Genomic DNA, 22,291 nt, shown 5'->3' with positions numbered 1-22,291 from the left:
GAAGACGATATGTGTGCGCGTCCGCTTCCCCCACCCCACTCCAAATCTCTCCGTCATTAAACATTGCTGGATATAATGGGAAATCCTTATTGTTTTCCCGGCCATATTAGACGATTATACGATCCAGCCAGCCAACAAGAATCACGCAACAGCAGAGAGAAGCAACACACACAATCTGCGTTGTTGTTGTATCCAAACAGCAGCAGCAGGACAAAGGACCAAGGCGTGTATTGTTGTTGCTGTAGAGACAAAAGAGGAGAATCAAACAATCGATCGTTCACCTTGAATTCCCGGTTAATTTCTTGAGAAGCATTTCTGTACTATACGTGATCATATTGTCATTTTGCGGTTAGCACACATCGATTCTCATTTCTTCTTTATTTCCAGTGATTTCCTATTTTTTTTTCCAGGGTTGGTTTCACAGAGAGGCTCGTCGGTTCGTTAGTGCAATGTCTAATTGTAAAAGAAAAAAGAAACAAAGTCTAGCGCTCTACGCACAGAGTGAAAAACACATAGTGCATCATGTCTGCTCGCTTCCGTAATAATCGAATCAACCGGGCGAGAGCTTTTATTGAGTTTGGGATGATGGAAAAGCTTACATATACACACACACACACACGCAGGAGTATAGTGCATAGGAGCGACTGTTCTCTTTTGTATCAAAAACATATACATGCATTTATTTATATTGTATCTCTATTAATGTATAGTATGGGCACAGTAGCAGCAAGTCAGGGGGCCGAATCATTATGTGTACCAGCAGGAGTGATGTGTGTTGTATAGGAAAAGGAGACTCTTTAAGGCCAACAGCCAATCAGAAAGGAGCCGAATAAAGTTTGGCTGCTCCTGCCGTTGTGTGCTGTGTGCTGCGTATAGTCGCCGCAAATCGATAGACGGGTCGGACGTCGGTGTATATATGTGTGATGAGATACTACAAGGACTATCTCTCCTCTATATATAAATACCAGCTGCCATGTCGTCTTTTCTTCCCTTTGTATGTATGCGCCTCTGCATATATGTGTAATACTGTGTACACTACTAGTAGGGATATACCTCTTTGCATAACGACCAAAGTTGAAAGCGTATGATGGCCTATTAAAATAGCACAACTCTACGGCACATGTGCTGCTGCGTGCATCACGGTATATAGGGCCGCGGCTGGGTCGGCGACGACATCTGCTAAATGGGAACAGGCGGGCCTACATGTATCGTCCATACAGTCGTATAACAGCGTCCGTCGGGCCCATACACACACAAAGAAACGAAAAGTCGTCGACAGAAAAATTGCTGGGCATCGTTTATTTCTTTTAGGTTAGAAAGAAAAGAAAGAACAAGAAGAAAACAAAAAAAGAACAGACTGAACGGTCCTGGAAAAAAATCGATCGATTCACGCTCCGGCCGACCACTTGTCTATATTGGAAAATAGGGATGGGAAAATGTCATTACTTCTTGTGTGTGTGTGTGTGTGTAGAGCTATTTTTTTTTCTGGCTAATGTTTTTCCACAACGGTAAATCACGAAAAAAAAAAAAACTAGAAAAAACTAAATAATAAAATAAACGAAGATAAAATCACGTTACTTTGTTAGTTAAAAATAACATTTGACGGTCCGTTGGAGGAATGTACAGTATCTATCTATTGGCGCTGATTATAAAAATAACAGTCAAAAGAATTAAGGAAATTAGAATCCTCCCTTGTGTGCTTATAATGGAGACGGACAAACCAAACGACACGCGTCTCCTTTAGACACGGAAGAAGAAACAGAGAAGAGTCGAGCTATATCGCTACACTCTTATTCCGTGCAGTGGAGTAGCAGCAACCGAGAGAGAGTAAGTGTGTAGCGCGTGATGTATTATTCATCGGGAGAGCAGGTCACTCGATGCTCTAATACTAATACGACGGCTATCAACCGACACCACCATCCCCCCTTCTCCTTAGACGTCGACGACGTTCTTATATAGCTCCCAACATGCCCCCCACCACCAAAAGAGAGTGTGTACACACACTAGCAATGCTCTCAGCGTAAATGTTGGCTCTCTCCGCTATAGCCCAATGTTGTATATTATAGTGGCCGGAAGAGAATATTGAGTGGAGAGTTGGATGGCCGGACCAACCGTAAACTTTTAACGCATTTTCATTACTTAAAAGACTATTTTTTTTTTTTCGTGTGTAAATGCAATTTTGTTTTTTTGTTTTGTAATTTTTTTAGTTGGGAGAGAATTCTTTTTTTCAAAAGAAAATCCGTCGCGCCAGTTGGTCAACCGGAAGAGGGGGGTGCGCTTTGAAATGAATCCGCTAGGCGGCGCTGGCGGCAGTGGCGCGCACACACAGAGAGAATCCGTGTAACCGTCATCAGTTGGGGGACAGTTGCTTTCGACCGGTGGTGGCGATAGGTTGCACGTTTTTATTTCTCTACTAACACAAAACAGAGAACCGTTGAAGGGGGGAACATAAAGAATTTGGTGTGTTTTCGTGTGTGTGTCTGTTTGAAATTGTTGGAGCTTTGAGTTTTAGTTTCGTGTGTGTTTTACTCGTTTTTCAAAAGTGTTTTGATTATTAGCGTTTCCATGGCGTCGGGTGGCCATCCTCACGCAACTTTGACGATGCCATCACAGTCTTACAGTGGCGAAGATCAGAGCAGCAGCAATAGTACGAGTCCGTTGGCCGTTTGGACGGCCCAGGTGCCAGCTTTGAGTGCCGGTGGCGTCGTCGTCAATGGCCCATCGGATTTGTGCTGGCAAATGGTCGAAAGCGGCCAGCAGGCCGTGCAGCTGCGCCGCAGACGAAACAGCCAGAAACTTTTCCACTTTGGTCGGACCCTCTTGTTGAAACATCTTCCACGCGATGTCAACGAACACGTAAATATATTTAAATCATTTTTCCTTGTGCAAAAATATGTCTGTGTAGTAGTCCCCCCCATCACTTTTGTCTCGTGTGTGTTTGGTGGGGTTTACGACCTTGAAGGTCTCAGCCACCATCTTGACCCTCAGGGCGCACCTGGGAAGTTGTTTTTTTAAATAAAAGAAAAATGTCTTCCTCCTCATGGCCACACACACACACGACATGCAGAAGAAGATTCTCTTCTGGTTGACCTTGACGAACCTTCTACTTCTTTTCCTATGGCGAATTTTCTATGTAAAATTCATCAAAGTTGATTATGGGCTATTAAGTGGCTACCAATGTTTGTTGTCTTTTCTCTCCGGTCGAAATGGGTGCACCTGAATTAGAACTTTTAACTCACGTCAACCTGTCTCGCGTGAGTGTGTCGTTCGGCGCCACGGCAGCTGTGTGTTGCACGAAAATTGGAAGAAAATTCTATTTCCAGTTGACGCCTAAAATTAGAATTTGTGTGTGTGTGTGTCTCTTTTTTTTTCTACCAAAAGAATTGAACGTTCTTTGTCTTTTGCTTCGGTCAAGTCTTGGCCGATCCTTAATTACGAACATGAGTCAGCCGACTAGAAGAAGAAGAGAGTATCGATTCATCCTATAATGAGGATCGATTTCCTCTTTCATCCATCAACATTTTTTCTCGCTTTTTTGTTGAAACCGTCCAACCCGGATCAAGAATGGCGTCACTCTTTTGATATCTTGCACCATCTGCAAAGCAACTTACTCTCGAATTTTGTGAAGGATTTTTTCCTTCTTTCTTTCTTCCGCTTGTAATGTTATTCAATCAGCGAAATGGAAGACTTTGGCCCGCGCTGGGGAATGCTGTAAGGGATTCGTCTGATTGGATCCTGATGGATCACAAGGAAACGGAACTTGCTTCCTGAATATTTTTGTTCTTTCAAGTGTGAGGATCAAGTCTTGAGAGAAATAAAGCAAATAAAAATCCTCCTTTTTCCTTCTTGCCGAGAGAAATGACTCGTGGCACTTTGTGATGCCCCTCCTGACTTGATGATACAGAAAAGATTGCGCAGCCATGTTTGATGTTGTGCCCAAGATGGCCACTCCTACCGCACACACACACACACCAAGCCAAGAGAGAGAGAGCTATACCGAAAAAAATACCAGTGATATCTTTTTTTCATAAATCAGAAGAAAAAAAGACTTTGGGCCTGTGTGTGCGTGAACCGTCCGCGCCCAAGAGTTTTTATGATCCTCTATAACGGAGACATTCCAGCTATTCCCGAGATTATTTTTCATTACGAGCGGCGCTCTCTTCCACTTGATTGAACAATCAAAAGAAATGGAGAAAAAGGGGAAAAATTCCAACACGACTATACACACAACAATGTCCTGTCAGTCCTCCTCTTTCCCATTTGATATCGACAAAAGGTTTTCATATGTGACGTGGAGAAAAAGAACTCGTATTTTTTTCTAATTTTCTTCTTCTACAACAGCTGCAAGTACTAGAAAGGATCTCTGTGAGAGTCTGCTAGTCAAATCAACGAACAACTGGGGAAAAAATCCCCAAAAACAAAAAAGAAGAAGGGGAGTAAAAAAGGCGTCTCGCTCGACTCGTTTTTGCGGCCGGCGCTGCTACAACTCCCGCGTCGAGATCAATCTTCTATTCGGGAGGTCTTGAGAAATCTTTCCGGAGCACACACGCCCATCCTGTCTCTCTCTCTCTTTTTCAGGAAGGGATATAAGATGTCTTTTATTTCCTCCTTTTCTTGCATGTTGTCGGGTTGCTTGTTTCCCTCTCACCCGTTTCCGAGTAGAAGAGATTCAGCAGTCGTACTTGTTGGAAATTGAATGATGGATCTTGTACACATTGAAATTCGATTGCATTCCTTTTTTCGAACCCCTTTATTTTCTGTCCCTTTTTTTTCCTTTCTTTAAGATGATGTTGAGCAAATCCTCTTATGACGTCCATTTAAAAATGGCGCCCGGGAAGGACGACATCTGGTCTCTATCCCCCCATCTCAAGGAGAGAAAAAAGCTTCGAAAAAATAACATCGAAATGAGGATTTCAAATGCGAAACCACACGATCAGTTTCTTCTTTCTTTTTTTTTCTGCTCGAATTTTTTCTTTATTTTTTTCGCTGTTGTTGTTGATGTTGTTGGAGTGGGTGGGGTTGATCCCTTCGTGAGAAGACGTTAATCCCGTGCGTGACGGGAATGCGCCGTCCGGTCGACAGCGGCAAAAGGCAACATGGAAACAAGTAGAGCTCGAATGAAAGAGATAAAAATAATAATAAGAAGAAGAATTGGCGGTGGCGGCAGCAGCTCGTATATTTATTTATTTTTTGATTTCGTCCGGCTGCCCTTTGTGTAGTTAATATGTTGCCCTCGAGAAATGTTTGTCTTTTTTTTATATAAATGTGTGCGAGGCCGGACTACTCGCATCATCCGGTTTATTCAACACACAAACAAACCAAACTAGATTTAGAGGAGAGCTGCGACGCCAAGATCAACATTTTTGCTCGTCTCTTTTATCAACATCAACTTGATAAAAAATTTGGAATTTTTCGTATCTTTCTTCTTCTGTTCAAAATCTCGTTCCCGGCCAGTCCACAATTCACACGCACTGCGGCACACTATTATAAGGTTGGGTATGATATTTCATCCTGGCAATGTCGTCACACAAGGAAATGTGATCTTCTTTTTCTTTTCCTTCTATTTTGTACATGTTTCTCCTTCTTCTTCTTTTGGTTGTCGTATTTTCTGTGAATGAGAGCGAGTCTACCCCCCCTTTCTTCTCGTGTTTGTTTTCGTCACTCACCTTTGGTCGAGTTGCACACTCGACAGACTATCAGGGGGAGAAAAGGATCTTGTTTTATTATTCTTCTCTACTTTTTAAGGGCCTGATCTTTTCAGGTACGTGTTACTCGTCTGATTTTATTTTCTTTTCGTATGGTTCTTAACCAGTTTTTTTCCCATTTGATATGTTTGCGCATGCACGTTCTCCCCGTCCCTTTTTTTCCCATTTTTTGGGCTGTTTCATTTCCTTGGAGATGATGATAATGACTCTCGAGGGAAGTCAGCGCCATGTACGTCCTAACGTTGCCCCGAAGTTTACAGATGCGTGAAGAGCACCATTCCACAGAGTGGCAGTACACTAGTGAGAGTGTCAACTTTGGAATTGATTCTCTCCGAATGTACTACTGCTGTTCTGTCTGTCTGTTTGTTGTATGTGTGTGTGTGTGTTGGGGGATCGATGAGAGCTCATCCGCCCGCATCCATCTTTTACCCTTTTGGGCGTGTTGTTTACCAAATTCTTTGGATCGATTCAAAAGTTGTTTCTTTTGCCTGAAAGGAAACAGCCTCGCAAGCGATACTAGTTGTTGGAAAGTCTTTCTTTTTCCTGTACGCATTTCCATGTTGAATGATCACCACCCAGTTGATCAGCTTGCTTGTCACGCGCCAACGGGGACGTCCCCCCCCCACTCTTTCGAGTTTGATGTCGACCGTCTTTTTTCTTGGGCCTGCCGACGCCAGCTGACACTCTTTCCGAAGAAAACTTTTCTCTAGCTCCCACATCAAAATTGGCATATTTATTCCCCCACTTTTTCTTAAGAGATGCTCTGTTACACGTCATATCCTTGTGTATTATTAACATGCCGAGGGTTATCGATCGCGTCTCATTTCCACCGTGACATCACGACGTCCACAGGTGGGGATGCAAGGGAACACATCCCACGCTTTGAAGGCAAATATGTTTGTAACCGTATCTCTCTCTCTCTGCGTGTAGAGGGGATAGAAGAATGGAAGACAAGAAGGTGAAGAAGACATTTTGTCTCTGAGCCGTTCATTGGCGGGGAGAGACGGAACCGAGGGGGGTCACGTATTTATTATATACGGTCGGGTATTATCCGCCGACACACACGTAAGACTCTGCGGCCGTCCCTCGGGCGAGCTGGCCCGTCAAGTTCCGTTACTTTTTCGTCTTGATTCCTTCTTTTTCCCCTCTGTCGAGAGGTCGTTCAACCGAGCCGCCACCATGACCGTAAGAGAACCAAGGGGGAACTGGTGGATAGAATAAAAAAGAACGTGTATGTAAATAATTTTTATTCAAGTTTTTTAAGATCTCCCGATAACCATAAAAACTTGGTCAATGTTAACCCAAAAGGAGGAGCAAGACAACACACAACAAAAAAGTGAGTCTGTTGTACACAGACAAAGCCGTAGGTGGAGTCTAGCAGCTCGGACGGAATTCCCGACCCCGCATCTCTTGCAAAATGTTTTTTTAAAAGAAAAATAACTTTGGGAGGTCAGGTCCGTTCAATCACCCCAGAAAAATTTAGTTTTTTTCTTTTTCTTCTTCAAGACTTGTTATTGACACACACACCCACACACGTAGATCAAGAGACAAGTTGGTTACATGTTTATTCGAAACCAAATAGAGATAAACACATTTCTCGTTTCTTATTCAGGCAGAGTTCATTGTTTTCCCCCCATTTGTGTGCAGCACGTCCTTTGAGGAAGGAAGGAAAAGAAGAAAAAAACATCATTAGTATAATTAATATGGAATAGTTGACCTACTTGTTGTGACTGTCGTCATTATTTGAGTCACTCGACGTTGATAAAGTGAACACAACTCGGCGGAGCAACTTTTTTCTGTATGGGGGGAGAAAGAAAAAAAGAAAAAATCAATATCTCATTTATTTCGTTCACGAAAAGAGTTCAACAAAGTTAATTGGTTTAGACGTTTCCTTGGCTGCCCAATTATTGCCATGTTATGCCGCCCCGTTTTTCGGCTCTGTCACACAACCCATCAATACCTTTTTTTTCTGTTGTTGTTGTTGTTGTCTTGTTCTCTCAACTTTTCGTCTGCTCGTAAAATTTCTTTGAACAAAAAGTTCACTTTGTGGAGAGAATTTTTATGAACTCGTGTGTCGGAACCCGTTAGCCACGGCCGGCAGATCCTTTTTAGGGCCTTTTTTTTTCAAAAACATTCCAGAGAGAGAGAGGGAAGGCCATATAGACGTCCAGAATATATACTATATGATGTACGCCCCCTTTGTTGTTGTTGCTTAGTTTGTGTCGAAAACTAAAAATAATCTGTGCCTTTTCCCCTCTTTTCCCCCCATCACCTCGTTCCGGTCCACCATAACTTCCTGGTCTCTCTTGCATTTAAAAAAGTCGGAAAACAATTGGAATGCATACGCATTGAGCTCTGGGTTCCATTTTGTCACGCACTCCCCCCCAACAATACTTATGAAAAAAATAATAACTAAAAGAGAAAAAATGACATGTGTTTCTTTTTTATTTTTTTGTTTAAAATAAAACAGGAAATCAGAGACATGCTGAACGCCCGAGGACTGAAATCTTCCAGCGTGACGTTATCACCGTGCGGATCGGGTCCCAACTGGGCGAGAGCAGCGCCTGTGAACGCCGAAAGTCAGCCAGATTTTTGGGAAGAATGGAAACAATTGTGCATCCGTGACAAACTGGACGCTTGCACAATCCGAGGGCACAAGATCTCGCTGAGCCCATCACCGACTGAAAACCTGCTCTGCGTTGCCCGGCTGCCACGCGATCTCCTCGACGACGAGTTCAAAGAGCTCGTCTCTTCGTATGGTCCAGTTCGCCGTTGCTTCCTACTCTACAGCGACAAAACCGGTTCGCATTTCTTTCTTCATCCCTTCCAGTTGAAATTTATATTTTCTTTTGATGCAATGAAAAAAAGATAATCTAAAATTTTAAAAAAGTGTACAGTTAGTTTTTCAATTGACTTGACACACATCTAATCTTTTTTTTTCTTTCTTAAAATTCTCCTTGATGGGGATGACAGGCGAGAGCAAAGGCTACGGATTTGTTGAATATCAAAGCAAAGATTGCGGCCAGCGCGCCCGAGCCCAGCTCGATGGAAGAATCTACGAGGGTCAGGCATTGGCTTGCGATTGGCTCGACACTTCAATCGTCACCCTCGCCGGTCTCCACTCCAAGTTGCTCTACGTCGACTGCCTCCCGGGCGGATTCCGAGACATGAGCCAATTTAGGACGCTCTTTTCTCAAGTGGCCAATCCACCATACTGCCAGGTACTACTACTAAGACGTTATTTCTAATATACTAACTTTACCCAGCCGCTCAGCTGCAGCAGCAGCTGCTACTTGTGCTTTGCAGGCTGCATCTGACAGACGACAGATGATGGATATTCTCTAATATTTCTCTCTCTCTCCCCAAAAGACCTCCATGGCGCGCTTGTACATTTATTTTCGAATATTATTTATTTATAGATTGCGCTGAAAGGTGGAGCTCCTCAAGATTGGGGTCTGGTTGAATTCTCGCAAGCCCAGGAAGCCGAGGATACACTCCGAGTCCTGGACGGAAAACTCTTTCATAACTCACCCATCAGGGTGGCTTTCTTTATACCCGGTGTTAGGGCCATCAACATTTACATGAAGCTTCTGAACGACACGGTATTTGATTTGATTTATTTTTTTCTGGCTATACATTTTAATCATTTTGTTTTTCTCTCTTTCGACGTTTCATCAGTGTCAGAATAAAGGCAGAGCTGCTCTGTTACCCGAACCACCAAGCGATACCGTCTTCCATCAATTGCAAAACCTGACCAAACAGAACCCTGCATGTAAGTAGACGTACGCGCAGTGAAAAGTGAAAAAAGAGAGAGGAAACACTATTATAGCGATATACAATAGTTTCGATCCATCGATTTTTCTCTTTTCCCCTCTCTACTCCTAGCAGCGAATGGTAATCTCCATTTTATTGAATTTATTTTTTTTTTCTCTCTTCCCATTGTGTAGTTGTTCACAGTCTGCAGAATATCATCCTAACGCAAATACAACATCTCAACAACCCGGCAAACAGTACGAGCTCAGGCAATTCTAGCAACACTTCGGGGGCGGCGCTAACTGGGGCCCAGAGGGCTCAGTCTGGCCACCACCAGCAATCCGGCCAGCACCACCACCACCAACAGCAGCAGCAAGCTAGCAATGCTTCGCTAGCAGCCAGTGCCCAGGCGGCCCTGTCGATGCTCTTGGCCGCCCAGCAGACCACGCAACCGAGTCCGGCCGGTAGCTGCAGTAGCAGTGGTAGCAGTGGTTCTCTTAGTCACGTTAGTCCTCCTCCACAACAACAGCAGCAGCAGCAGCAAGGGCCAAATTCTTGTTCCCAACCGCCACCAGCTGCTGCTGGTAATAGCCGGATGATTCCATCGCAGTATGGAAACAGTTATCGACCAGCAACTTCTACCACCCAAGCTCAGCAGCAGCAGCAGCAGCAGCAACAACATCAACAGCAGCAGCAGACATTCCCATGCGGATTGATGGAAGCTCCGCCGTTGAATATCAACGTACCGCCGCCACCTTTTCTTTATCATCGACCACCAGAACCCACTCGACCTCTACCTCCGCCGCCTCCGCCACCTCCCCCTATGCAGATGCAGGAACCTGCGGCTGTCAACAACCTGCAGCAAACACTGTCGGCCCTCCTGGGAACGCTCAGCACGGCTGTCCAGTCTCTCTCGCCCAACTCTAGTGCACCTCCTTTGACTCAACAACAAACGGCGGCTGGAGCCTTGCTCGGTCTTCTCCTTCAAATGGTTCAACAGCCCAACAATTCTCCCCCACAGCAACAACAACAACAACAACCGTCGCCGCTGGCTCCGCTGAGCCTGACGACCCTGAATCACGACACGAACGCTTCGTATGGGAATCTCGGCGGTCTGCTGACGACAGCGCCTCCCGGTGGCCCTTATGCCAACTACCTCCCACCTCCGTCACTCAACCACAGCCCATCATCGTCTTCTTGTCAGTCGTCGCTGTCGTCGACATCTTCCCTGGGCGCTTCCACGAATGTCGGTACCTGGAACCACATTCTGGGGCAAGTTCGCTCTCTAGGAAGTGGCGGTCCCAGTTCGTTGGGTTCAGCCGGTTCCAGGGGCTCATCTCCGACTTCGTCGTCCAGTCCCAGCACAAGCCCAGCTCGTGGAACAGCTATTTGCGTGGGCAACAACAACAATTTCGCAACGCCCATTCAGCAGCAGGGCACCAAACGGAAATACAGTAACCACGTCTTACCATCGCCTGAGCCTTCTCCGGAAGCCGGATATATCGGCCAGCACTCGCAAGGCCTTGGCGGACACTATGCTGACTCTTATTTTAAGAGGAAGAAGCGAAACTGAAAAGTTTTGTCCCTTCTATAAACACACAACTTGTTTTAAAAATACCAACCGTATTGGTGACAATTTATTTGGCATTTTTAAATCTCCATTTTAATGATCTTCAATTCGAACCCTCTCTTTTAAATGTTTTAACGTTATTATTTTACGTGCGCCATTTTTTGATTTTTTTTTTTTAATCTAAGACGGGGCCTTATAAAACCTTGTGTGAACATAGTGATTGTAAAAGAGAAAAAAAAAATCGGCTCTATTCATGTGTAAGAGGTAATTAATCGAGGCCCTTTTAATCCAGACGGCAGCTCTACCCGATTTCAATTTTAAATTATTTTTAAAAACTGAAAAAGCAAAAGAAATAAACGAGCAGCTGAGGCGGTGTATTTGTAATTACCTTGCCAATCCCTCCCCCCCGTTACTTATATATATAACTCCATCTATTGGTGGCTTATCCCGAATATGTCTTGCGTTTTTACTTGTCAAACATTTTTTTCCTTCAAAACTTTTGAATCGCCCGACTTTTGGTTTCCTCCACTTATTGTGTTCCCCCTCCCCCCTCCAATTTGCATTTTAATTTAAGTTAATTAAACACTTATTGTTGACTCCCAGGATCCTCCAAACAAGGCTTTCATGTACGTGAAACTATTCTTCCGTGTCTCTGTCAGGCTTTTTTTTTTTTGAAATTCAATTGAAATTCAAATTTCTTAACTTCATTTTCAATGGCTTTATTCAACTGTTGAAAAACAAATTGTCTCTTTCTCTCCGATGCGCGTGTGCGCTCGAAAATTGAATCTTCTTTTCCCACACATATCTGCACACGAAATAAAGCGTAATCGTCGGTCATTTTACCCTCATGTAAAACTGGAAATACAGAAAAAAGAATAAAACAAAACCAAACAAATATCTTAGAATGTTTCAAAAAATCATTTGTAATTATCATTAATTAATGAGCATCTCCTAGACGTGTGTTTTCTTTTTGATTGGGACGGAGAACGTCAACATTGAAAAAAAAAATATGCAATAGGCTAATAGTGTCATAATTGGAAGGAAAATAATAATAAGCTCATTAACAAGTAACTTCCAAAATAGAAAATGTATTAAGATGCAATCACTTTAGCTTTGTGATTCTTCTCCATCTCTTGCTGGCGGACCCTGGTGTAGGCGGCGCTGCCGAAGAGTACCACCCAATTGGATATCCACCAAAGGAAAGGTTTAACTTCGCTGTACCAGTAGGTGGCCAGCACCGTCTGTGCGCAAGCTTTGGCTGTACCGGAGATGTTGTGTGTGAGAGGTGAGGTCACTTGAATCTGGAGACCAGTAACGTAGCCGATGGCAAAACCAAAAACACCTCCAGCTACCATCATGGACCAGAACGTGAGGTTGCCATAGCCTTGGAAAGATATCAACGTCGGTAATTCCCCATTGAGCAGCATCAACGGCAAAAAGAGGAGACAGGCATTCAAATTGTTGTAATAACCCAGCAACCAAATGCTTTGATCCACGAATGGCAACACTTTTTTTGTGTAAATGGAATTGAGCGACACGAAGAGAGAGGCTAGCACCCCGTAGATAGTCCCCGAAATCGATAGAGATCCTGCATAATAAAATGATTTAGCCAAGTTTTCAAGTTTTAAAAGGGAAATTCCAACAGTTCATTGACCCACCGGCTACGCCCTCTTGGTCGACACCGAGCCAAAAACCTCCGACAATAATGGCACAACAGACAAGGGCACTAAAAGATGTCCTTTCGCCTATAACGCAAAAGAAATAAAAAAATTTTACTTTTAGATTTTAAACAACCGACGACAGGAGTTGATCTCACCCAATAAAACCCATGTCATCAAAACATTGAATACTGTGGTGAGGGATCTCCCAATGTAGTAGAATGCTACACCAACATATTTCAGGCACAAGTTGTTAAAGGAAATCATGGCCACAAACACCAAAGATAATGGAAGAACCTGAATATGAACAAGAGATCAAATAAATGCCACAAAGAGACAAGAGTCTGACAGCAATGAATACCTTGAGCATAATTTGTACGTCCAAACCAAGTTCTGGAAATTTACCCAAACTAGGGAAAAATTTGGCTCCACATGCTAGGAAAACACATAGACCAACTGTAACGACACATTGAAACCATGTGACAAACAAAGGAGCGTCAACTGTGGTTCCATTTGTACTTCCGCTCAGCAAGGCCTTGTTAATGAACACCAATGATATAGACACGGCCCTAGAAAATTAAGAAAAATTAAGCCCTGACAGTTCCCGATTCATAAAATTAATCTTACCAATATGCTGAGACAACTGCAAATATTTTCAGGTATTTCTTTAAAAGGGATTCTTCAGCTGTAGCTTTTTCCATCTTTCTCTTGAAACTAGGAGAACTGATTGTTAAAGACGAGTGCTGACGTGGATACATCAAAAACGGAACGAACTTGTGTCCAACCCTTTACCAGCCCAGTTTTAGATACTACTAGGCTTTTTAGGGATTTTCCTGGGAAATTCGAAGGAATGACAGCAGTCGTTAAGTTCACAGAGAATAATGGTTGTCTTTATGTTTTTGTGTACATGTGGCAAACATCTGTGCATAATGGGCTGAGTTCCGACCCATTGTTTTGAACCGATTGCAGATGACGCTGTTGCTCCTTTTACGTAATAAAATCTCCCTTTGGTAGATGGCGCGGTCAACGGATAGCAGACCACTTTCTGTAATTAATCGTGATTGAGCAAGGAAATCCTGTTACCAGCTAATTTCATGAAAGGTTTTAAATATGTCGAGTAACTTTCGTTCAAACCTTGGTCAATTACATTTTAAAATTGTACTTCTCGGTGAAGGTTGCGTCGGCAAAACTTCTCTTGGTAAGTTTAAAATTGATATTTTGAATGACATTTTGCGAGGACTAATTTGAATGACTAGTCCTCAGATATGTCGAAGATAAGTTTCACGAAAAACATTTCTCAACAATTCAAGTAAGTTATTTCATAAAATTTGATGTTTTTCAAATGACAATGAAACATTAATTGGATTCAATTCAAAGGCCTCCTTCTTGACTAAAAAAATTAACCTGGAAGGACAAAGAGTGACTCTGGCCATTTGGGATACAGCTGGTAAATACAGATGACATCTTATCAATCAAATGTAGTCTAGAAAATTTCTTCAACACTTGTGATTGTTTGTTTGTTTATTAAGGTCAAGAAAGATTTCATGCATTGGGACCCATCTACTACAGAGATTCTCATGCTGCCATCCTTGTTTATGACATCACTGACCAAGATTCCTTTGTAAAGGTAGTATAGTCAAATATTATTTCAAATGAAGAGTGTGTATGCAATGCAATTGTTTTCTCATTGAAAGGTTCAAAACTGGGTTAAAGAACTGAGAAGGATTCTAGGAGACAAAGTAGTTTTGGCAATTGTTGGAAACAAAATAGACTTGGATAAGGAAAGAAATGTTCCAGCAGAAGAAGCCTTAGAGTAAGATACATGTCATATTCAATCATCAGTTTACTTAATCAACATTTCCAACCCCTTTGCCTATACAAAAAAGGTATTCCAAATCGGTTGGTGCTACACATTACCAGACTTCGGCCAAGACGAATCGAGGCATTGAGGAATTATTCTTGGACGTAACTCAGCAGCTTTTGAGGATGGCAGAGAGTCAGAATGAACTCAATAGTTCCACAAACTTGACTAGTAATCGCAATCCAGAAGTGGTTATTGTTGACGATAGTCTCGCCCCCAAAAAATCTTGTTGCTAGTATCGTTTTATTCCTCTATCTCTCACACACACACGCTTCTACTTATTATTAAATGAACGTTTCCTTGTTATAATTCTTTTTTTCCGTTTCACCCCTCAAGTTAATTGTAAAAAAACTAGAGTTTCGGAAAAATGTTCTCTAGAGTCATGGTGATTGTGGTGTCGCATTATCCGTGTCAAGAAAATTGTTGGCGAATGAGCAATCAGGTCGTTATATAGTCACTCTTGTGACGGGATTTCTTTTTTCTTTTGTAATTATCTGATGGAATGTTGTATTATTTTTAAAAAATGAAAACCTCAAATACAGATACAATAACAGTTCGCTCTCTGTATAACGCACTCTTAAACTAAGAATAACTTTTGCCTTCCTTTTTTGTTGTTTTGTTTACAGGGCCAAGGTTGTCCGAAAGGTGAATGAACGATCCCTCCGCCCGTCATTATTACTACGGCCCAGGAAGACCAGATCGTCCCTTCGTTTCATTTGGTAAGGGTTTCAAGACCGAAGCGAAACCGGTCTTGGGCTGTTTTCTCTTTTTAGAAATATTGTGGTGTGTGTGTGTGTATATTTTCGTTCGTTCTTCTTCTCCCCTCCCTCTTGGTCGAGCAAAGGTTCAGCCCCTAAAGCTAAACACATAGCTACGCCAGTCATGCGGGAACTAATCGCTAGATGGCATTGTTTTGGCATCTGGCGTTTCGCGGTTTGTTTGCAAAATAGAGAAAAATTGGCGGCGATTTGAACGCGGCTCAAGCACTTCCGCACGTGCTTCTTTCAATTGCCGCTGATTATTCTTCTGTTAATTTCATAGAAATTAAACGATATTGAGTCGAGTAACCTCAATGGCCGCCTCTCTGGCACTCCCAACAACCTCCCCTTCCTCCCCCTGTGAACGGAGGAGAGATAGCGTCGAGGGTATGCAGCTCCTCCCTCCCTCCCCTTCCTACTATTATAACAACCCGGAGAACCTTCTCTCTCTCTCTCTCTCCCTCCATATGTAGGGTTCTTTTTAGGCCATTTCGGCCTTGGGTAGAGCTGTGTACTAGCAGGAGCAGGAGCTCAGGGGTTGTTCAACCCTGCTCACGTAACTCAGTCACCAAACAAACTTCCACGCATTCACTCGTCGTGTGCCATCTCTCGAACTGGTTTAAGGGACCTTATCTTTAACAGGTAAGATTTTACAATCATCTAAAAATAGTTTTTCATTGATCGTCCTTCAATTCGGTTATGGCTTGTTTTAAAACTGCATCGTTTCCCCCACCAAAAAATTCAGTAACTAAGGAAGTAGAGGGTTGACATGGCTTTCGTCCGACACGCTTCGGAGAAACCTACCCTACGGGATGGGAAAAATCAAGAGTCTATCAAAATATAAAATATGGCGACTGAAAATGGGTCGTGGTTAGTTACGTTCATCATTTTTGTTTTGGGGTAGTAGAAAAGAGAGACAATGAAAGAAATTCGGATGAAAACAAGGAAGTGGTCCGTATGTGTAGGCCCAATGAAAAATAAAAGTCGTCATGAGACCGAGCTGTTGGAGTGAGAGACTTTGTGTGTGGTGTACTGTGTGTGTGCTGTGCACGCACTTTGTCCCAACGTTCAATCTCATTATTATGTATTTTCTCCCTCCCCTCCTAGGGACAATGTCTCCCCCCTCTACTAGCGCATGTTAAAATGGTGAAACAACTTTTTATTTTCTTTTTTAACTTTCCCCAAATTTTTGTTCAGGCGTTCCGGAAGCGAGAGATGCACTACAGAACCCAGCAGTTTCGAACCCGAAACTATTCGACTTTTAGAATTTATTTTTAGGAAGGAATTTCGTTACAAGGCTGGAGTCTTCGGAGACTGTCGACAACAATTTGTCGAACAAGAAACCCAGTCATCATCCAATTCGACCGCGGAAAAATAAGAAAATGTTCAGTTTTCACAAACCAAAAATCTACCGTTCGGGGACGGGCTGCTGCATTTGCCGTGCAAAATCCAGCAGGTGAATATTGATCGCGCAATTTTGATTTCATTTTGTGTATCGCGGACCCGATCAAGTTGATTGGTGGCTACGTCCGTTGTGAAAGGGAGAGAAGAAGAAGAAGCGAACCAGCAGCTATGATCGATAAAAACACCCCTTCACTCCGCCCCTTTTTGGGGAAGAGAAGCGGAGGGGATGGTTACGGTTCGTGACCCGAATTCGACTGGAACGCACTCTAGCGGACAAAACCGAATTTGAGTTGCATCTATTTTGAAAAAAATAAAAATGTTTATTTCTTCAAATCCAACAGTTCCAGGTTTACCGATTCTGGGAAATATCAGCCGTATTTCGAAGCTTGTTTTCACCTGGAAGAGGAACGCTCGGGTGACATTTGTAACGCTTGCGTCTTACTTGTTAAACGCTTTCGCAAGCTCCCGACCGGATTGCTGCGGCACTGGGGCCATGTCAGTTTGATCAAATTAAAAAAATGCATTAAGAAATTTTACATTCATTGGATATTCAATGTTGCAGGTAGTCGATGCCCGGGCCAATACCAAAGTCCGTCCTAAAATATCTATAGTGCAAAAGGCTAACCAGCCTGAAGATGAAGAGGAAGGAGGTGTTGACGACGGCGATGATGATGACGACATAAAATTAGTCTCCAAAGTAATTCGCAAGAAACGTCGAGAAAAACGAGAAGAAAAACACTGGAATCGCACTCGCAGTAAAATAATAACCAAAATAGAAAACCAGATGCCTAGTTTTCTCGACCCTCAGTTGTGGCACAGGTGAGTTTCGCTTGAATTGATTTTAAGACAAGAATTAATTTTGTAATAATGATTTTACAGAGAAACTGTTTGTTGCGGAACCATTTTCCGTGGCCCGATGAACGCCATCGTGATCGACACAAATAATTTTCGACCGTGTTTGGCTCGTCGGTCAAGTCGTGAAGAATCAATCAGTTCATCTTCGCCCAGCGGAGGAGCCAGTCCTTCTAGTAGCGATTCGCCTGTTGCCTCGTCGTCACAAATCCATTACAAGGTGGACACCGACAAGGGGAGTGGATGCGATTCAGAACCAGAAACGGCAGAGTTTGACCAGCCGTTTGAGAGCCAAAACGGCCATTCCAAAATGGCAGTACCGGCCGCATTTTAGTAACAATTTAAATTTTTAAATTTAGGCGCGCTTCCTCCTTCCGCGACGCGAAAAAAAACCCAAACCTGAATTTTTTAATCCAAAATGAACAATAGACCCCAATTTCTTTGACGGGCCATTCCTTCTTTTACAAAAAGAAAAAAAGGAATTCGGCTTTTAATAGTTCAATTTCGTTACAAAAACAAAAAATGCCCAAAACCCATCCCAGTGTTCATCTAGTATCGTGTGGTTGGTCTTTTTTCTCTCTCCCAAAGAGAACAAACACAAATTAGTTCAAATGTTTAAATTTAATAATTAACACTTTACGTCTCACGTACTTTACAAAATAAGACAAACAAAAATAAATAAAAAAAAATGGCTCTGTGCGCGTCACTGTACTCTGTGCAGCTTAATTAATCAATAGTCGTGGTTGTGTGTTTTCTACAACGTTTGTTAATGCAATGCTGCAATAAACGAACAAGTATCGTACCAAAATTCGCTTCTATTTATTACTGTAATTTCAAGAACGTTTCAATCTTTTCAGAATGTTCATTTGTACGGAAGAGTCATTTAACCGGACTAAAAGAGGGTCTTCAGGTACTTTTTCTTCAATTTGTGAAGGGAACTTCCAGCTATCCATCTTTTCCAATTCATCGGGAAGGCGGTGCAAGCGAGCACGGATCTTGTACGCTTCGTGATGATTGGCCGAAATTTTCTTTACTTTATCGCCAGCCGGACGGAACAAAACACACGGATGGTGGTAGGCGTAATAGGATCGTAAGTTGGCCAACGTCTCCTCAGTCAAAAAGACTACTTTTACTTCACGCATAATCACGTAATCGTTCACAAAAATCTGTAAAGAATTATTAAGTAATTAATTCGAATTGAATTGGACAAAATTTAGTAACGGGACTACGTTTTGTGTTTTGATTGTTTTCCAGTGTTCGGGTTCAAAAATGGCGAGTCCTAAGAACCCGAAAGAAGGTTTTCTCTCATTTGGGTCGGTGTTAATTTGCTCGATCTCTGGTTCAGACTGATTAGCCGTGGGTTGCTTTTGGAGTGTAAAAATAGTGCCGTCTCGAACGCACAAAAAATTTAAATCTGAAGAGTCATCCGATATACTGACTACCTAGAAAAAATACAATTTTGACATTGATAATTTTCTTTCAAAAAAAAAGAATCCATCCAGGTTTGAATGATATACTTGGCAATACAAGTCGCAGATGAGTTCATCAGATAATTCCCTAAAAGTACGAATGCCTGGATATCTGGAAAGAAGATGATAAATTGGATGTGGCGTGACATAGTCGAAAAACCGATGGTTTAACGTCCACCAGTGGCTCAAAACGCGAACAACGGCTGCTCGGTCATCAAAATCTAGAACGAGATACACGACATTATTAATTAAATACTTGAATGATAGAGCTCAGATATTACTTTCGCGGAGAACAGGTGCTTTACTATCAGGATGACAATAGACGGTGACATCTGTTTTGTTGAAGACCCGTCCATCACAACGATTTTTATGAGTCTCTATCTGTGGTGAAATCATTGCAAGATAAAAATAACATTCAACCTAGCTTAAATGCAATTTAATATAAATACCTTACCTTGACATTGGTAAATCGAACGACATCACCTCGATGGAATTCTGGATGATCTTCTAATGTATTGAAGAATAGGGACATTTTGAACTCACCAGGGGCTTTATCCTCTTCTTCTTCATCACCAGATGCAATCATGATGAGAGATGGGTCTGAAATGCAAATTAGAGAATGCCAGGAGCTTGTTGTCTTTGTTGGAAGTTTATTCACAGCTGTGACAACACCAAAAATCTGCAACCGGCTGGATGTGAATTCAATATCACTCAAATTAGAGTGATTAAATGGAGCCTTGTATCTATCTTTGATTGTTGCACTGGATAATTGGTTCATGTTCTTAAGCAACTGAAGATTGCTATTTCCCTTATCAACTGACTTTCTTGGAATAATAAGTTTGTTTTCAGCATTACTGACTACAAATTTTCCCACAACCTTGCGTTGTTTTGTCAGGAAATAGCAAACAAGTCTTTCTTTTGTTGCTTCGGCCTGTGGCATTAAACAATTTGAACTTTCTCCACTCTCTATAAACCATTCGGCAGTTTCTGTAGCTGGTAAACATGACTTGTAGTGGGAAAGTGATGTCTTAACTTTAAGGAACTCATCTTGATTTAGCTTGTGAAATGGAGAGTTGAGGCTGGAAGTGTTGGTTTGGAACACCTTACACAAAGCTTCAAGGAGAGATGATTTGCCTTGTTGATCACATTTCCCCAAGAATGAGCTGTTTGTCACATTATAGGAATTTCCAGAGAAAGTAAAGGATTGCATGTGGTTAGGATTAGAATAAAAAAGGCACTTGGAATTTGTTGTATTCCACTCATGAAATTTCATTATAAAATTTAAGACTGTTTAGAAAACAAACACAAGAAATGTCAATTCCGCGCCATTGTAGCAGACTAAAAATTCAAACTTGTTATATTAGCAGGATGCTACTAATCAGCGGATACGGATAAGCAAATTTACTTTTTGGCACAAAAAACCGAAAAAACTTATAATTAGTTAATTAATTACAAACATATTCATATTCACATAAGATATGCTAGTAATTATATCAAGCAAAGAGCTGAGAGTCTGAAGCAGTGAATATTTATTCGTGAGAGCCCGTTCTACAAAAGATAACGCATTTTAAATTAATTTATCATTCACAATTATTTGTTTGGTCTAAAATCAATCTAGAATCGATAGTTAGTACATTGATGTAAAAACTAAAAACACATGAACAAGGTATAAAATAATTTCTTCAACAATTAATTAACAAGCGCGGGCTCCTGGCTTCGTATAAAGTCAATGTTTCTATTGCGAATATTGAACCGCACAAACAGAAGTATTACTATAGAAATCTGTATTCATATTTTATACAAAAAACTAACCCTGCTGGAATGTGTGTTTCCTTGCCGTTAAAACTGTCTTAACTGATATTTAATGTTACTCACAACTTCACAAGCAACCATTAGAAAATAGTGTAGCTGTAACTCCCGTTTAGTATTGTGCTTAGTGATTTTTATTAAAGAGGTAGATGCATAGTAGAATTTAGTTCAACTTATATTTAATCTAAAGATATGACAATAAAGACCATTATAGAAAGCAAAAAATTTCATAAATTGATCAAACACCTCAGCCATTCACTCACAAAACTGTAGGCAATAACATTTTGCTTACGTAAAAAAGGGCTTAAAACGATGTAAATCACTAACTAAAGATCTGTTCAGTTGCGCGTTCTAAATCCCAGTCACACGAGGAAAGTGATGCTCGTGCGTTCATTTCTGTTACACCAAGATCTTTTAGTCGCCGAATTTTGTTCTCATAGTCAGGATTAACGGAAGGACCTAGTTGAGACAATTAAGGAACTAAAATCCCATTCAGGTAAAAGTAATTGACATGTTCTTGTTCACCCACCTCCTGCATAAGCATTTGCCCAGTGTTGAGCTGTGAGCTGAAAAATCTGAGGCTTATCTTTGCATTGTCGGGCAACTACTGCATCTTGAGGATCATCTGGTTCTGGGGAGGCCAATAATGCTTGCAAAGATAAGAGGACAGTTCGTAGAGTCATAGCTGCAGCCCATTGATGCTATATTGACATACATGGCATTAAGAACTATTTTAACTTATTTATTAAGAAATTACTTTTAGAATGTCAAGGCAGATAGCTCCAGTTACTGAAGAAACATTCGGATGCCAAATTTTGGTGACAAACCGAACTTTGGGAGGGTTAAAAGGATATGTCTCAGGAATCTTGATTTCTAATTGGAATCTTGCACCTTCATATGGAGTATCAGGTGGACCAGCTATCTCTCCCTTCAATTCAGCAAAACTTTCGCCGACCAGTTCAACATGGATAGAACACCTTGCGACCTATCAGAAATAGAATGCGTAATGATGTTTTTAAAAGTCATTTTAAAAAATTGTATTTTAAATGTTACGATTACCTCATCACTGTTTAAAACTTCTTTCAACTCTCGTTTAATACGTTGCACAGCGATGTTTGCCATGACTTGGGTTATTCAATCTTCAATCAAACTTTGATTTGCGACTTTTACAGTAATTTGCAATCCAGGAGATATTTCGTTACGTACCGATAATTTCTTCTGTATTTGTTCTCCCACACCACCTGGTGAGAAGAAGTATAATAGGCCTAACGGGAAAATTTTAGAAATCACAAATCAAATTGGTACGGTTTTCATTTTTCAAACCTAATAAAAATATTTAAAAATGAAACATACCCTAATTATAGGAAGATTTAATTGTTATCTCTTTTTTAGATCAAATCACTTTCTTGATTTCTTCCTTTCTTTGCTGAAATTTTTTTGGGGTATTTATTC

At 41.6% G+C, this 22,291-nt stretch overlaps 6 protein-coding genes across 6 annotated transcripts; 3 read left to right on the top strand and 3 right to left on the bottom strand.

Moving 5' to 3' along the window:
* Nucleotides 1–2,355: 2,355 nt before the first annotated feature.
* LOC124192196 (ribonucleoprotein PTB-binding 1-like) lies at nt 2,356–11,923 on the top strand. Its single transcript, XM_046585394.1, has 6 exons — nt 2,356–2,856; nt 8,176–8,506; nt 8,679–8,926; nt 9,125–9,307; nt 9,384–9,477; nt 9,653–11,923. Exons 1-6 carry the CDS (start codon nt 2,566–2,568, stop codon nt 11,029–11,031), a joined length of 2,526 nt encoding a protein of 841 aa, XP_046441350.1. The 5' UTR covers nt 2,356–2,565; the 3' UTR covers nt 11,032–11,923.
* A 4-nt stretch (nt 11,924–11,927) lies between these two features.
* On the bottom strand, nt 11,928–13,644 carry LOC124192203 (GDP-fucose transporter 1-like). Its single transcript, XM_046585404.1, has 5 exons — nt 13,314–13,644; nt 13,048–13,255; nt 12,845–12,983; nt 12,687–12,773; nt 11,928–12,616 (listed from the first exon to the last, which is right to left on the bottom strand). The coding sequence occupies exons 1-5, from the start codon at nt 13,442–13,444 to the stop codon at nt 12,120–12,122; spliced, it is 1,062 nt and encodes a 353-aa protein (XP_046441360.1). The 5' UTR covers nt 13,445–13,644; the 3' UTR covers nt 11,928–12,119.
* A 56-nt stretch (nt 13,645–13,700) lies between these two features.
* Nucleotides 13,701–15,103, top strand: LOC124192205 (ras-related protein Rab-21-like). Its single transcript, XM_046585406.1, has 6 exons — nt 13,701–13,884; nt 13,943–13,995; nt 14,064–14,133; nt 14,216–14,313; nt 14,381–14,499; nt 14,573–15,103. Exons 1-6 carry the CDS (start codon nt 13,797–13,799, stop codon nt 14,781–14,783), a joined length of 639 nt encoding a protein of 212 aa, XP_046441362.1. The 5' UTR covers nt 13,701–13,796; the 3' UTR covers nt 14,784–15,103.
* A 66-nt stretch (nt 15,104–15,169) lies between these two features.
* On the top strand, nt 15,170–18,369 carry LOC124192204 (SIN3-HDAC complex-associated factor-like). Its single transcript, XM_046585405.1, has 6 exons — nt 15,170–15,266; nt 15,779–15,947; nt 16,503–16,761; nt 17,051–17,204; nt 17,272–17,528; nt 17,589–18,369. Exons 3-6 carry the CDS (start codon nt 16,688–16,690, stop codon nt 17,893–17,895), a joined length of 792 nt encoding a protein of 263 aa, XP_046441361.1. The 5' UTR covers nt 15,170–15,266; nt 15,779–15,947; nt 16,503–16,687; the 3' UTR covers nt 17,896–18,369.
* Nucleotides 18,357–20,404, bottom strand: LOC124192199. The gene is made up of 5 exons (XM_046585398.1): nt 19,485–20,404; nt 19,312–19,411; nt 19,079–19,251; nt 18,791–19,003; nt 18,357–18,727 (listed from the first exon to the last, which is right to left on the bottom strand). Exons 1-5 carry the CDS (start codon nt 20,301–20,303, stop codon nt 18,395–18,397), a joined length of 1,638 nt encoding a protein of 545 aa, XP_046441354.1. The 5' UTR covers nt 20,304–20,404; the 3' UTR covers nt 18,357–18,394.
* Nucleotides 20,405–20,996: 592 nt separating this feature from the next.
* On the bottom strand, nt 20,997–22,229 carry LOC124192206 (ubiquitin-conjugating enzyme E2-22 kDa-like). The gene is made up of 5 exons (XM_046585407.1): nt 22,193–22,229; nt 21,899–22,080; nt 21,597–21,824; nt 21,369–21,540; nt 20,997–21,298 (listed from the first exon to the last, which is right to left on the bottom strand). The coding sequence occupies exons 2-5, from the start codon at nt 21,959–21,961 to the stop codon at nt 21,162–21,164; spliced, it is 600 nt and encodes a 199-aa protein (XP_046441363.1). The 5' UTR covers nt 21,962–22,080; nt 22,193–22,229; the 3' UTR covers nt 20,997–21,161.
* Between the last annotated feature and the right edge of the window lie 62 nt (nt 22,230–22,291).

The sequence above is a fragment of the Daphnia pulex genome, chromosome 4, assembly GCF_021134715.1.
Source record: "Daphnia pulex isolate KAP4 chromosome 4, ASM2113471v1".
In the NCBI taxonomy this organism is placed as follows: domain Eukaryota; kingdom Metazoa; phylum Arthropoda; class Branchiopoda; order Diplostraca; family Daphniidae; genus Daphnia; species Daphnia pulex.
Note: the sequence above shows the minus strand (reverse complement) of the source record. Positions and strands in the feature narration are given on the sequence as shown.